Source organism: Schistocerca gregaria, chromosome 8 (assembly GCF_023897955.1).
Source record: "Schistocerca gregaria isolate iqSchGreg1 chromosome 8, iqSchGreg1.2, whole genome shotgun sequence".
Taxonomy (NCBI): Eukaryota; Metazoa; Arthropoda; class Insecta; order Orthoptera; family Acrididae; genus Schistocerca; species Schistocerca gregaria.
Window position 1 is genome coordinate 173,469,375 of NC_064927.1, and position 14,274 is coordinate 173,483,648.

Here is a 14,274-nt window from a genome sequence, read left to right on the forward strand (position 1 = left end):
CAGGCAACAGAGCATGCACAATGTCGGCACTAGTACAGTGTATATCCACCTTTCGCAGCAATGCAGGCTGCAATTCTCCCATGGAGACGATTGTAGAGATGCTGGATGTAGTCCTGTGGAACGGCTTGCCATGCCATTTCCACCTGGCGCCTCAGTTGGACCAGAGTTCGTGCTGGACGTGCAGACTGTGTGAGACGACGCTTCATCCAGTCCCAAACATGCTCAATGGGGGACAGATCCGGAGATCTTGCTGGCCAGGGTAGTTGACTTACACCTTCTAGAGCACGTTGGATGGCACGGGATACATGCGGACGTGCATTGTCTTGTTGGAACAGCAAGTTCCCTTGCCGGAATGGTAGAACGATGGGTTCGATGACGGTTTGGATGTACCGTGCACTATTCAGTGTCCCCTCGACGATCACCAGAGGTGTACGGCCAGTGTAGGAGATCGCTTCCCACACCATAATGCCGGATGTTGGCCCTGTGTGCCTCGGTCGTATGCAGTCCTGATTGTGGCGCTCACCTGCACGGCACCAAACACGCATACGACCATCATTGGCACCAAGGCAGAAGCGACTCTCATCGCTGAAGATGACACGTCTCCATTCGTCCCTCCATTCACGCCTGTCGCGACACCACTGAAGGCGGGCTGCACGATGATCGGGCGTGAGCGGAAGACGGCCTAACGGTGTGCGGGACCGTAGCCCAGCTTCATGGAGACAGTTGCGAATGGTCCTCGCCGATACCCCAGGAGCAACAGTGTCCCTAATTTGCTGGGAAGTGGTGGTGCGGTCCCCTACGGCACTGCGTAGGATCCTATGGTCTTGGCGTGCATCCGTGCGTCGCTCCGGTCCGGTCCCAGGTCGACGGGCACGTGGACCTTCCGCCGACCACTGGCGACAACATCGATGTACTGTGGAGACCTCACGCCCCACGTGTTGAGCAATTCAGCGGTACGTCCACCCAGCCTCCCGCATGCCCACTATACGCCCTCGCTCAAAGTCCGTCAACTGCACATACGGTTCACATCCACGCTGTCGCAGCATGCTACCAGTGTTAAAGACTGCAATGGAGCTCTGTATGCCACGGCAAACTCGCTGACACTGACGGCGGCGGTGCACAAATGCTGCGCAGCTAGCGCCATTCGACGGCCAACACCGCGGTTCCTGGTGTGTCCGCTGTGCCGTGCGTGTGATCATTGCTTGTACAGCCCTCTCGCAGTGTCCAGAGCAAGCATGGTGGGTCTGACGCACCGGTGTCAATGTGTTCTTTTTTTCCATTTCCAGGAGTGTATTAAATTTTCGTCTCCCTTCACTATCTGAATAATTTCTTTTATTTGATCATACATTTCTTCAATTTCTTCATCTGCAGAGCTAGTTGGAATATAAACTTGTACTACTGTAGTAGGTGTGGGCTTCGTGTCTATCTTGGCCACAATAATATATTCACTATGCTGTTTGTAGTAGCTTACCCATACTCCTATTTTTTTTATTCATTATTAAACCTACTCCAGCATTACCCCTATTTGATTTTGTATTTATAACCCTGTATTCACCTGACCAAAAATCTTGTTCCTCCTGCCACCGAACTTCACTAATTCTCACTATATCTAACTTTAACCTATCCATTTCCCTTTTAAATTTTCTTACCTGCCTGCCCGATTAAGGGATCTGACATTCCATGCTCTGATCTGTAGAACGCCAATTTTCTTTCTCCTGATAACGACATCCTCTTGAGTAGTTCCCGCCCGGAGATCCGAATGGGGGACTTTTTTTACCTCTCGAATATTTTACCCAAGAGGACGCCATCATCATTTAACCATACAGTAAAGCTGCATGCCCTCTGGAAAAATAGCGGCTGTAGTTTCCCCTTGCTTTCAGTCTTTCGCAGTACCAGCACAGCAAGGCCGTTTTGGTTATTGTTACAAGGCCAGATCAGTCAATCATCCAGACTGTTGCCCCTGCAACTACTGAAAAGGCTGCTGCCCTGCCCCTCTTCAGGAACCACACATTTGTCTGACCTCTCAACAGTTACCCCTCTGTTGTGGTTGCACCTACGGTACGGCTATCTGTATCATTGAGGCACGCAAGCCTCCCCACCAATGGCAAGGTTCATGGGGGGGTGGGGGGTGTCATAGCAAATAGGAGAATGAAAATGTTAATGTAATACAAGTTAAGTGAAGTGATGCCTATGGAAAGGTCCCAGAATTAGTCTGGCTTAAAAACAGTAACAGTGCTCTCATGATACTAGGGCAGAAAGCTGGCTGAAAACAAGACATTAAGGGTAGTGAAATTCGAAATTCTGATTGGAATGTTTTATCTCATAGGTTGGTTGAAAGCTGGTTGTGAATGTGTGTTTATAGCCATAAAGATATATGATGATGATACATAGTGAGGTTAGTACTGGTTACAAATGTGAAATAATATGGGTGTAGATGAATGGATCAAACATGGTCATCAGATGCTTTTATAAACCCCCTACATTAGCAGCAGTAGAGACAGAACATTTGAGAGGAAACTTGGATAGAATTTTGTGTAAATTTCCCGGCCATTTTACAGCACGGCCATTTTACGTCAACTTGCCAGCTATAGACTGGAAGACTCAAAAGGACAAGGAGGGGTAATAGGGATAGGGAGTTAAGTGAAATTTTCTAAATGTTTTATCCAAAAATTGTCTTGAGCAACTAATCAGACAACCAACCCATGAAAATAACATATTAGATCTCCTTGTTACCAGTATGCATAAATTTTTTTACTCGAACAGCGAATCAGTGATGTTAAAATCATTGCAGCATCACTCAGTAAGGTTTTAAATAGGAGTATAAAGAAAGATAGGCAGGTATTTCTCTGCCTAGTAAGAGTGGCAAGAAACAGAATTAAGATTGTTTTGCGTGGTCAGTGTGAAAATTTCATCTCGACCACTGAAAATGTGGAGCATCAACGTACGATGTTGACAAGTAGTGCACAAGACACTTTAGATTAGTTATGTTCGAAGCAAAGTTGTGGCGGATGGGAAAGAACCTGCTGTGACTCAACCAAAGCAGAGAGCATCCCTGCAAATTTTAACGTAGCCCAAGCCTCACAAACAATGAATCAAGCCAAATTAGCATAATGAGAACCATGTATGAAGTAAAATTCTGTCTACTGACATGCCAGAAATCCTAATTAATTTGTTTGAAAGTGAAAGCAGAAACATACTGAAGTCATCTTGTCCAGACACTCTGCCAGAAAAGACAATGAAATGGAGGATGATACAGTGAAGACCAAAATACTAAACAATTCAGATCTGTTTGACACTGCAGAAGAATACACCTACTCTAGTCTGGTCACTAACATCACCTCTCCCATCAAAGGCAGGGCTACCTCCACCACACACCGTTGGGTGGCTTGCGGAGTGTAAATGTAGATGTACCTGTGTGGTCCACAAGCTAAGCTGCAACCACTGTGCTGCATTCTATGTAGACATGACAACCAGCAAGCAGTCTGTCCGCATGACTGACCACCGACAAACTGTGGCCTAGTAACAAGTGTACCATCCTGTTGCTGAACACGCTGCCAAACATGATATCCTTTATTTCATTGACTGCTTCACAGCCTGTATCATATGGATCCTTCCCACCAACACCAGCTTTTCTGAATTGTGCATATGGGGACTCCCCTGCAATACTTCCTACGTTCCCGTACCCCTCCTGGCCTCAATCTTTATTGGTTACTATCCTGAACCATCCATCCTCTTCCCTGTTCACATTCCAGCACTACACAGCCGTCATTCCATCACCATACCCAGTCTCTTTATTTCTCTCCTTTTCCTCTACTCTCCCCCCCCCCCCCTCCCCACCCCAACCGCACCTCTCCCCTATCCTGAGTCTAACCTGCAGCGCTTCACTGTCTGTCACACCCACCATACTATCCCTCGCCCTCCCGCTCCAGCCACTTCTTTACCCACACCCAGTCATCACTCCCTTCATGCACTGGTGCTGCTGCTCGCAGTGTGGTTTCAGTTGCTTGAGATTGCAGTCGTGTGTGTGTGTGTGTGTGCGTGTGTGTGTGTGTGTGTGTGTGTGTGTGTGTGTCGGGGCGGGGGGGGGGGGGGGCGCATGCGTGTGCTTTTGTTTCTGTCTTTTGTTGACGAAGGCCTTAATGACCGAAAACTATAATCGTGAGAGTCATTTTGTTGCGCCTATCTATGACTCAGTATCTGCAACACTATTATGAAATATTAACGTACCCAAATTATGTAATGGCACAATAATGTGTGTCAAACAACTATTTCATAATATTATTGAAGCAATGATTTTAACTGGTAAACAAAAAGGAAAATCGGTGTTCACGTCAAGAATCCCATTGGTAACTCATATGCCATTTTCTTAGAAAATAGTAAAATTTCCTGTGAAACCAGCAATTAATAATAATAAGGCTCAGGGCCAAATATTTCACCACTGCAGAGATAATTTGAAGGAAGCATGTTTCTCACATGGTCAGCTCTACAATGGGTTTTCACGTGTCGGACAAGCAGAATGTATATATCTATACGCGCCACACAATCAGATCTGAAATATAGTACATAAGAATGTAATTTAACAATTTACTTCATATGTAAGATATTTGTCCGAATAAAAAAAAAGAGCATTTATAAAACTACTGACAGAAAACTAAAACCATAGTGCGGTGGTTTATCAGCAGCTAGTAGTTGGTAATTGTCATAATAAAAGAGTAACAGTTTTTAGTGTAATTTCAGAACATTCCAACTTTTGCTGAAAATGATGATATTGTTGCAGAATGTACATTCAGAGGAGAGGAGAAGAGATTGTGGCTTGTGTGGAAAAGTACTGTGGAGCAAACGAGCTTATGCTATTCACTTCCGTATGAAGCACAGTGCTCAGTCTAAAGTTGGATTCCGGTGTCGTATTTGTCAACAACGCTTTGATTCTAAAGATGAAAGGTAAGTTACAATATTTTATAACACTGTGTATGTCCTTTGGGCCAATACAACAAAGAAAGTAATTGATTAGTGACAATATAATGTAAATAGATAGATAAAAAATCTACTCATCAAGCAGTGGCAGGAGAACACACATACACACAAAAAGGTTTAACTTTTGCAAGCTTTCGGAGCCAGTGGTTCCTTCTTATGGCACAAGAATTAAAGGGGAATGAAAAAGGGTGAAGGGAAAGGACTAGAGAGGTTTAGCAAAGAGGATACCGTTCAGGAAACTCACCTTGAATGCCAGGTTGAGGGAGACTTAGTGGATGGGATGAGAAGGAAAACTATTCTTTCTCATTCCGTCCATTAAGTCTCCACTGATCCAGGTTCTGGGTAACTTTTCTGAACTGTACCCCCTTTCCTAAACCTAAACCTCTCCAGTCCTTTCTGTTCCCCTCTCTTCCTTCTCATTCAACTCCTTTCCTCAGAGGAGGAGGAGCCACTATCTCCGAAAGCTTGTAAAAGTTAAACGTACCTCTCTCTCTCTCTCTCTCTCTCTCTCTCTCTCTCTCTCTCTGTGTGTGTGTGTGTGTGTGTGTGTGTGTGTGTGTGTGTGTGTGTGTGTGTGTGTTCTCCTGCTGCCACTAGGTGAGTAGATTTCTTTTTTATCTAACCGTTTACGTTGTACCTGTGCCCTTTGTCAGTTTTAGGGATATGAACCTAAATTCCTCTAATTTTGCCACTGGCATAAATGACACAGTGCTTAAATTGGAGGATGGGGAATGGGTCATTTGGATTTAGACTTTCCATGGTTTCTCTAAAAATGTAAAGGCAGGATTGTCCCTACAACAAAGCCATGATTGATACCTAAGAATATTTGTGTTGCTGTTTTGTTTAGTGGGAAACTATTCATAAAAGTATCAAAGATTTTCCAGAAGTCAAGAAATTAGATGTCAAGCAGGTTTCTACTACATACAGTATTTTCAGTCTTCTAAATGAATAGAACAAACAAAGTTTCACATAATTGGTGCTTGTGTATCGATGTTGGTAATGTAAGTCTGTGGTCATACCTAGCCACAAAACAATGAATGAACTGTTTCTTTTTCCATCCACATGTTGAGCTTTGTTGTTATAGAGATCATATGTAATTTGATATGCATCTGGACATTTCTGGTTAAAGGCTATTTGTGTAGCTCATTACTAGTTACATTCATTTTGACAAAGACGGTATCCATTCTGTCCCAGTAAAGTGATTGTTTTCATTGGGTAAGTTTTTTCAAACAAAAATGCTGCAGAATAGGTGTTAGAAATTGCCAGTGCAGCAGGCTATTACATCTTGTGCGGATCAATGTGTAATTCATCAAAACATTCATTTAGAAACAAAACTGACACTTTAGTATCAGTGAAGCAAAATGAAAAGGAAGCTGGAATATAATACTTTACAGGCTACCAGCCGAAAGAATATTAAGTTCTATCAAACAGTTTGAAAGCATTAGTAGTCTAATGCTCACTTCATGCAAGGAGAGCTAGAGTTCTTGGTGTATGGCTTTGGATTATTTTCCATAGTAATGTTCCACATGAAATTTAAGAACATAGTTACCTCGCCCTTTTTGTAAGTGGATCAGGAAATGAAATTACTAGTAGTCATCATACTTCAGCTTGCAGAGTATGCACGTAGATATAGGTAGTAAAATAGCTATTGACAATTTAGATCTGAATACCTTTGGTGATAGAAGATGTTAAAGTGATAGCAAAGGCACTGTCTGTATGTTGTCAACAGTTGACAGTGAAACCTGCAAAGCAGTTATGTTTAGATCATGCGAGAGAGAAAAGTGCCTCATGGAAACCTTATTTTACAGTATTTACAGAAAACATCTGTAAGAAACACTTCGAAGTCATTACTAAGCAAACAGTGTCGATCAAAATTTTAATTATTTCTCAAATGCACTTTTGCATAAATCAGTGGTGGTTACAGAAAAACCTCAAGGAGGGGGCACTAAAGGTATCTTGAGCTACCTTCACTTTTACCGTAATAAAACATAATCAAGTCACATGCAAAGTTTTAAGAAAGTTTTATTTAAGCTGAATATATACTTATATAAGACAATGCCATCTTATTGTATAAAAATGTTACAGTCATGGTTCTCTTCCTTAAATGATGAGTTCTGTACACCTATTCTTCGTGGCAAATTGGTTAATTACGTCATCAATAGGACAATCAATGTCAGGGTGAGTGTTCAACAGAGCTAAGCTATTAATTCGATCCTCCTTCATTGTCGACCTCAGCCATGTCTTTGTATGCCACAATGCTGGAAAACTTCTTTCTGTTGTAGCAATAGATGCAGGTAGACAAGCAAGTATTTTGTATAGCATGTGCAAAGTATGACAGTCAGATCTAGGACAATCATTTTATTATTCACAAAAAGTGAACAGTTGATGTAAAGAAGTGCCTTTTTGTCTTGAGAGCAACAGCCATGGATACTGTTCAAAGTGATTATCATGCACTAGTCTGCGTTCAACCTGTCCCCTCCTGTTGTGCTTGGAAGTAGGAAATATATAACCTTTTTCAGGTTTCTTTCGAGCTGTGAGAAGCTTGTGTTTTATATCATCACTAATATTTCCTGATGCTAATATATCCAAATAGTTGCCAATATTTGTTGGAATAAAGGAATCAGTTGACGCACTTCGTTGTGGAAGTGCTGAGTTCTGCCTGTTCATCTGGTGGTGGTTTTTGCAGCTGAATGGTGACCAGAATCTTCACACGTTTCTACATTTCTTTTTCGTATTATGTAACGATACATTTTATTATATTGTTACGACATAGGTAAATTAGATGCCAATTATTCTCGAATAAATAAGTTATTTGCTCTGAAAAACGCAAAACTAGTACACTTGGCACTAAAACACACAGTCATACTCCACCTATTACTAATATCACTAAGCACAACACTGACTGAAGTCTGTGGTAATAGCCAATAATTGCAAATTTTAACTTGTTACCACTTCCAAGTGATCACGACGATTGTTGCTTTCAAACTGACTACTCTGCTTGCCTTACACAGGGTGATTCAAAAAGAATACCAGAACTTTAAAAATGTGTATTTAATGAAAGAAACATAATATAACCTTCTGTTATACATCATTACAAAGAGTATTTAAGAAGGTTTTTTTTTCCATGGCTTCATGTGATCAGGTTATTTGAAAGGCCAGGAGCAAAGTTGACAGCACAGTGGTGGAACACACTAATGTTCACAACAAGCTTGACCTCAGTAGCTGCTTCATAAATAGTACCATCAGTCCTACTTTCCCCCTCCCCCCAACCCCTCCTTCCACCAGTACCAGTTCTTCTGAACTACATAGACAAGAATTGTCCTTACAACATTTCCTTCACTATGGCAAACTTTCTGGTGTCAATCTTTGCTAGTCCCTTTTCCACATTGAATTCTACCCCTGTTCTATGCCCCACCCCCCACCCCTCCAATTTCTCATTTTACACTCGCAACCATCCTCTCCACTGTCTTCCTTTTCTTTTGTTCTGTCTGCTCATCTCAAATCATTCTGTATCATTGTGTACCACATGCCATTCCCTGCATCTGCACCAAAGTTAACTCACATGTGGCATAGTCCTACTTGCTGCCTTTTTCTCCCTGCCATCCCCCCATCCTTTCTCCCCACCTTCTTTCCATCTCCTTCCTCTCCTCACCCACTCCATCCAAAACAACCTCCAGTCTAGTTTAAGTGCCTGCCAACTGATCAGTGTCTCAAATGCAATGTGAACTGTTCCCAGTACTCTTGTTTTGATGAATGCAGAATTTGAGTAGGAGCAGGAGTGTATTTAAAATTTGATACACTGTCTTTTCAGAATACCCATTGTTGTCCATTTTGAGATTATCAACTTTGTTAACACACAAAATAAGGAAAAGGCAACCACTCACCTGTAGCAGATCTATGTTTGGAGCACAGAAACTCATACCAGAAAACAGCATTCACACTAGCTTTCAAGCAGTAGCACTTTGTCTTAACATGGCCATGACAGTGTGCATTTGAATGTCTACGTGGTTTTGTTTGTCAGTTGTGTACTATGCTAGAAAAAGAGCTAATGCACAAAAGCTAGTGTGAATGCTGTTTCCTGTTGTGTGTTTCTGTGCTCCATGCACCAATCCGCTATAGGGGAGTGGTTGCCTTTCCTTTATTTTACATATTTCTCCAGCTGTGAATTTCCGTTGTTGTTATTTATTTTGCCAAGTTGATGCTTGCCCAAATAGCTGCAATTTCTGAAAATATTATACCATCTGTCAGTGACTCTCCCTAGTCTTTTTCATTTTTTTATTGACTTGTGATTTCCATTTACACATTGTGATCTTTAAGTTTCAACCTTCATCTTTGTCAGTAGCCTGCAGTTCATTATCACCGCTATAGATCTTTTATTCTCACCTGTTGCTTTTGCGTCATTCTTGTACTTTTCCCCGCCGTCTGTTCCCGTGATATGTAGTGACTTCCAGCTCGAAAGAATCTCACACTCTAATGTAGTGCATAGAATATGTAGTTAAATTGTGTGCTGGATTAATACTTTGACTAGACCCTATTAGGTATTACAAATGATGATGGCATCGCACACAAACTACAAGGTAATGGGTTTGAGTCTTGAGTTAGTATACTCTTTTTGACAGTAAATTTCATAATTTTCCATCAGTAAATCATTGCCACCTATCATTTTTAATACTAACAATGACCTACCTATCTACCTCACGATCCAGTTTCTTTGTCTACTTATACATGGCAAGTTCAGTTGACATTATTGTAACAAGTAAGAAGGTTCCCCTATTCTACATTACGTAATGTTGAAAATTGAACCTAATTATTTAGATACTATTCTGCATCGATACATACCTACCTTTGTTTTTTTCCTTGTTAAAGTCACTGTAATTTGTCACTGGCTAGATTATATATGGTCTTTGTATATTTCAGGAAACTGCATTACCAAGTAGATCATTCAGGAGAAAGTCCATACCATTGTGCTGAATGTGGCAAGGGGTTTGCCTCTAAATCTGGAATGTATGGCCATCGGCAGCTGCATACTGGTTCTGGTATCTCAAAGTGCGAGTATTGTGGCAAGGAGTTCACTGTAAGTAGAGTAACATAGTCAAAAATCAGTGTAAATGACACATTTTCAAATGTATTTTCAAGTTTTGTTCACTTCATTCAAGAAAATAGTTTCAGCATGGGGGGGGGGATCCTTATGAACGCTTTTTTAATTTTCGCAAGTCATCACTCTTCTCTCCTCCCCCAGCTATTCCTTTTGCACATTTTTTCATTTTACTGTAGCATGTCACAGCTCGACACAACGATTTAAAATTATAAATGGGATCTAAGAAGGAAGTTCCTTGTCACCACTTCTCTTAATCATTGTAGCGGGTAACTTACATAAACAGTAATGAAAAAGTATCATACTAGGACATATCAGTGTTTTTGGTTTTACTTTTGGGGGAGTGATGAAGGGAAGTTAGAAACCAAAAATAAAGTACTATAGACCTCTGACAAGCAGAATTCCACAAAGTGAGACTATTCGCAAATAGGACAGGCAGTTGACTTGATAACAACAAAAAATCTGTTAGTAATCCACTTTAATGATGGAAATTAAGAAGTCAATATGGTAAAAAATAGTAAATATGTAGGCAACTTTGTTGATTCAGACAATAACATGGATCTGGAAATTGCTAACAGAATACTGCCTGATTCCAATTTCTACCACTATGTTCTGCTATTACTATGGGACAGAAGTTTTCCTCTATCCTCCAGGACCAGTCTTCACAAAAAACATACCTTTTCCCAATTTTGGCACATGCTTTTAAAACAGTGACGTTAATTGCGCCAGTCAGAAACAATGCTTTCCTAATATTGTCTCAAGATTCTTTTTAAAAGAAAGATTTAGATGACGACCTGGCAGTTTAGGTAGAAACATATGATTAAAGACGTACCCATATATCAGTGATGTCAAAAACCAGGCACATTCTGTGTTCATACACACTCAGTGGAGTTCATGCACAACCACATAAAGCTTGCTCAAGTGAAGAACAGATAATATGGCCATCGTGGTGGTGGTGGAGGTGGCAGGAAACGGGATGGTGGTTTTGGAGGGAAGGGGGCTATCATAGTGAAAATCTTGGATTCTGTGATCTCTCTTACTTCCGCTGATAATATTATTGCACTTGCCACTTTCAATGTATATTTTTTTCTGAAATCTATTACCCACAGTTGTTGATGAATCTGTGTAGGTGATTGACAGATACAGCTATTTTTATTCAAACTCCACAAAAAGATGAGATTGTTTGAACAATTTTTGCAAGTTTGCTAAAGAAAATTGGCTTTATTAAGGCAATCATTTTATTTGAAATGAAATGTTTCATTCCACAGTATTGGGTAGTTCCAACTGTTTGCTGAATTTCAAGTGCATGTTATCATCTTCTGCTGCATGTGGTATTATACCATAATGAAGAACCAAAAATGAGATCATACAATACTGGTACTGCAAGAAAATTTACATCCCAAAAACCACACTCAAAAGCTTAATATCAGATGGGACCTACTTCATTGTGAATCTGGAAAAAAACAATGTGCACTTCAAGCTGTTATGCATTTTTAGTACGGTTTACGAAATTCCGATGCTCTTGGGAGTATCCTCTGATGCCCTGTTTCTCTTATGGTGTAATGTAAGCTCTCTTAGTGCTTTATACTTAGGAACATGCTGACTTCCTACACCAATGCAGCTGTGCACGCGCAATAATGCCTGTTTTCTGGCACACTCTGGCAACTGCTAAATCGAACCTATTTCTAATAGTCTCCAGATAGTATAGGGAATGGTGATTTGTAAAGAGTTACTTTCAAAATAAATTTCTTTTTACGCAAGATGAATTATGTTACGTGTGAGAAAGTAGGATGAATTTCTAAATCACAGAGCCTTTAAAACTGAACACTTTGAGGACCAGCCACTTGCAAGACATTTATGTCATAATTTTAAATTTACTGGCACATTTGTGTTATGTATTTTAAAGTATTACACACGCAAAAAAGATCAATGTTACATGTGAAAGCTTAGCTTTTGTTATAGCTTGTTAATTTTGGAAACCAATATTATATGTGGAAGCTTAGCTTTTCTTGTAGCTGTACTATGTATAGTAATGTAAACCATTAACCTTTCCTTCTTTGTGTGTTCACGCTACGTAACCAGTAATCTTGCTATTGGCTGTCTATAACAGGTGTCCTATGCTCTGAATATCTGCTGTCATTGGCTGGCAATATCATGTGGGGTGAGATATAATTGGATTATAAAAGGACATGGAAATCTCAGTTTCAACGCTTCGGAAACTAATGCAATGCGTTTGGTGTAATTCGAATTTATACTTTCGTAATACAAAAATATGCACCGTATATGTCGCTGCAAATCAAAGGTCTTTCCAAAACTTCTCTCCCCCCCCCCCCCCCTCCGCCGGCTACCGGAAATTTTTTTCAATTTTTTTCCTTGTCCTCATATATAACCTGAATAAACGAATAGACAACTAACCTTTCGATGGGAAATTCGGACAGGAAATGTTGTATAAGAGCTCCAAATATCAACTGGAGGACAGGCTCTTCACTACTACTGGAATTGAAATATACCTCCTCCAACACTGAGACATGTTATAATATAAGGGGCAGTCAGATGAAAATGAGACTTGTGGGGGGAAAAAAGTAAACAAACTGTTTGTTATTTCAAAAGTAATCTCGTAACTGTTAATATATGTATTTCACTCTGATACAAACATTCAGTTTCTTCATGGGAAAATAGTTGCTTTTCATGGAGAACCATGATTGTACCGAGGTGTGCACCTCTTCTTCAATTTACTTCAGACGAAGAGGTGCATACCTGGGTTCAGTCATGCTTCTGTAGGCAACCATAAATGGTTTTTTGTAAAGGAATTGATGATCACGTCTTATAGTGGGATAAACGTATTAATAGTTAGGGTGATTATTTTCGAAATAATAAACTGTTTATGTAAACAGTGGAAAATCCAGGATGAAATGACAGTATTATGAAAAGGATAGATTGTCTGCATTGCAGACAGGCGCAACAGAAAGACTGCTAAACAAGAAATCCTTTGGCCGAAAAGCCTTCTTCGGAATTAGACATTAGACAAGAAAAAAATGTTTTTTGTCTAATTAGGGAGGAGGTTATTTGACCAAAGCTTGTTGGTTTAGTCATCTGTCTGTTGTATCAGTGTGCAACTCACCATTTCCAGTACATGGTGAGTAGCAACGTATCCTTTTCATAACATTTTCAAACAGTTTATTTACTTTTTTTTATTTCTCTTTTTCATTGACTATGCCATATACAAATTGATGTCAGTCATTTATTTTATGCTATGTTAAACATAGTAGTGCTGCTGTATTGCTCTAGAGATTTTGGCTGAAGTATAATGCACTGTTACTGCTTTTACAGCGAAAGGACAGCTATAACGAACACCTTCTCATCCACAATGGTCCAAGACATAAATGCCCTCACTGCCCAAAAGAATTTGTACAAAGATCAAACTTAGTCAGACATATAAGGATACATACTGGTAAGTGCACCTTCTCTTCACTAGTTTTGTCTCATTCCTCAAATGATGATTGTAATAATTATAAAATTTTAGTATCTGCTGAGTTTTCCAATATTTTATAGTAATACATCTTTGTCTTTGGAATTTTTGAGATAATGTATTCCACCCAGGACATTTCAGTAACACATTTGTGTTTATGTTAGCTAAACATATCTGCTGGATTAGAAATACTATATATTTCAGCCTGCTTCATTGTAAATATTTATGAATTAAGTCAGATTGTGAAAGTAGGTGACTGCAAAATTGAGGATTACTACTTCTACAAACCATTTAAAAGAACAGGTCCTTTAGGGCAAATTAAAACTGCACTTCGATAAGATTTGCAACCATGCTGCATTTTGCAGGTAATGCTTCACTGTCTCAGTTATTACACCATTCTTCGAGGACTGATACAAAGTTCTGGTCATTTCACCCAGTCATGTCCAAACAGGATGGAAATGTGAAGAACTGATTTGAAATGAGTATTGATGTTTTGCAGTTAATATTAACCAGAATAAGAAGTTTTCAATCAGAATAATTATCTTCCACACATTCAGGTACTGTAATAAGAATGGATAGGATGAGGGTTATATCAAAATATTATTGGAAAAACTGAAGTGCAGTAACAGATATATTAGTACACGAGACCTGTCTTGATGAGTATATGTGTCTTGATGAGTAAATGAGGAGCTAATGGAAAAAAAAAATTGTAATACAAATATAAAATCACTATTCA

The 14,274-nt window shown here is 39.9% G+C and overlaps 1 protein-coding gene across 3 annotated transcripts in view; it reads left to right on the plus strand.

The window, feature by feature from the left end:
* The window catches only part of LOC126285023 (uncharacterized), an 85,871-nt gene that overhangs the window by 39,910 nt on the left and 31,687 nt on the right, over positions 1-14,274 (plus strand). For all 3 annotated transcript variants that reach the window (XM_049984334.1, XM_049984335.1, XM_049984336.1), the window contains exons 4-6: positions 4,778-4,941; positions 9,892-10,048; positions 13,400-13,520. In XM_049984334.1, coding sequence (XP_049840291.1) covers positions 4,778-4,941; positions 9,892-10,048; positions 13,400-13,520 — 442 coding nt within the window. The remainder of the gene's footprint in view (positions 1-4,777; positions 4,942-9,891; positions 10,049-13,399; positions 13,521-14,274) is intronic.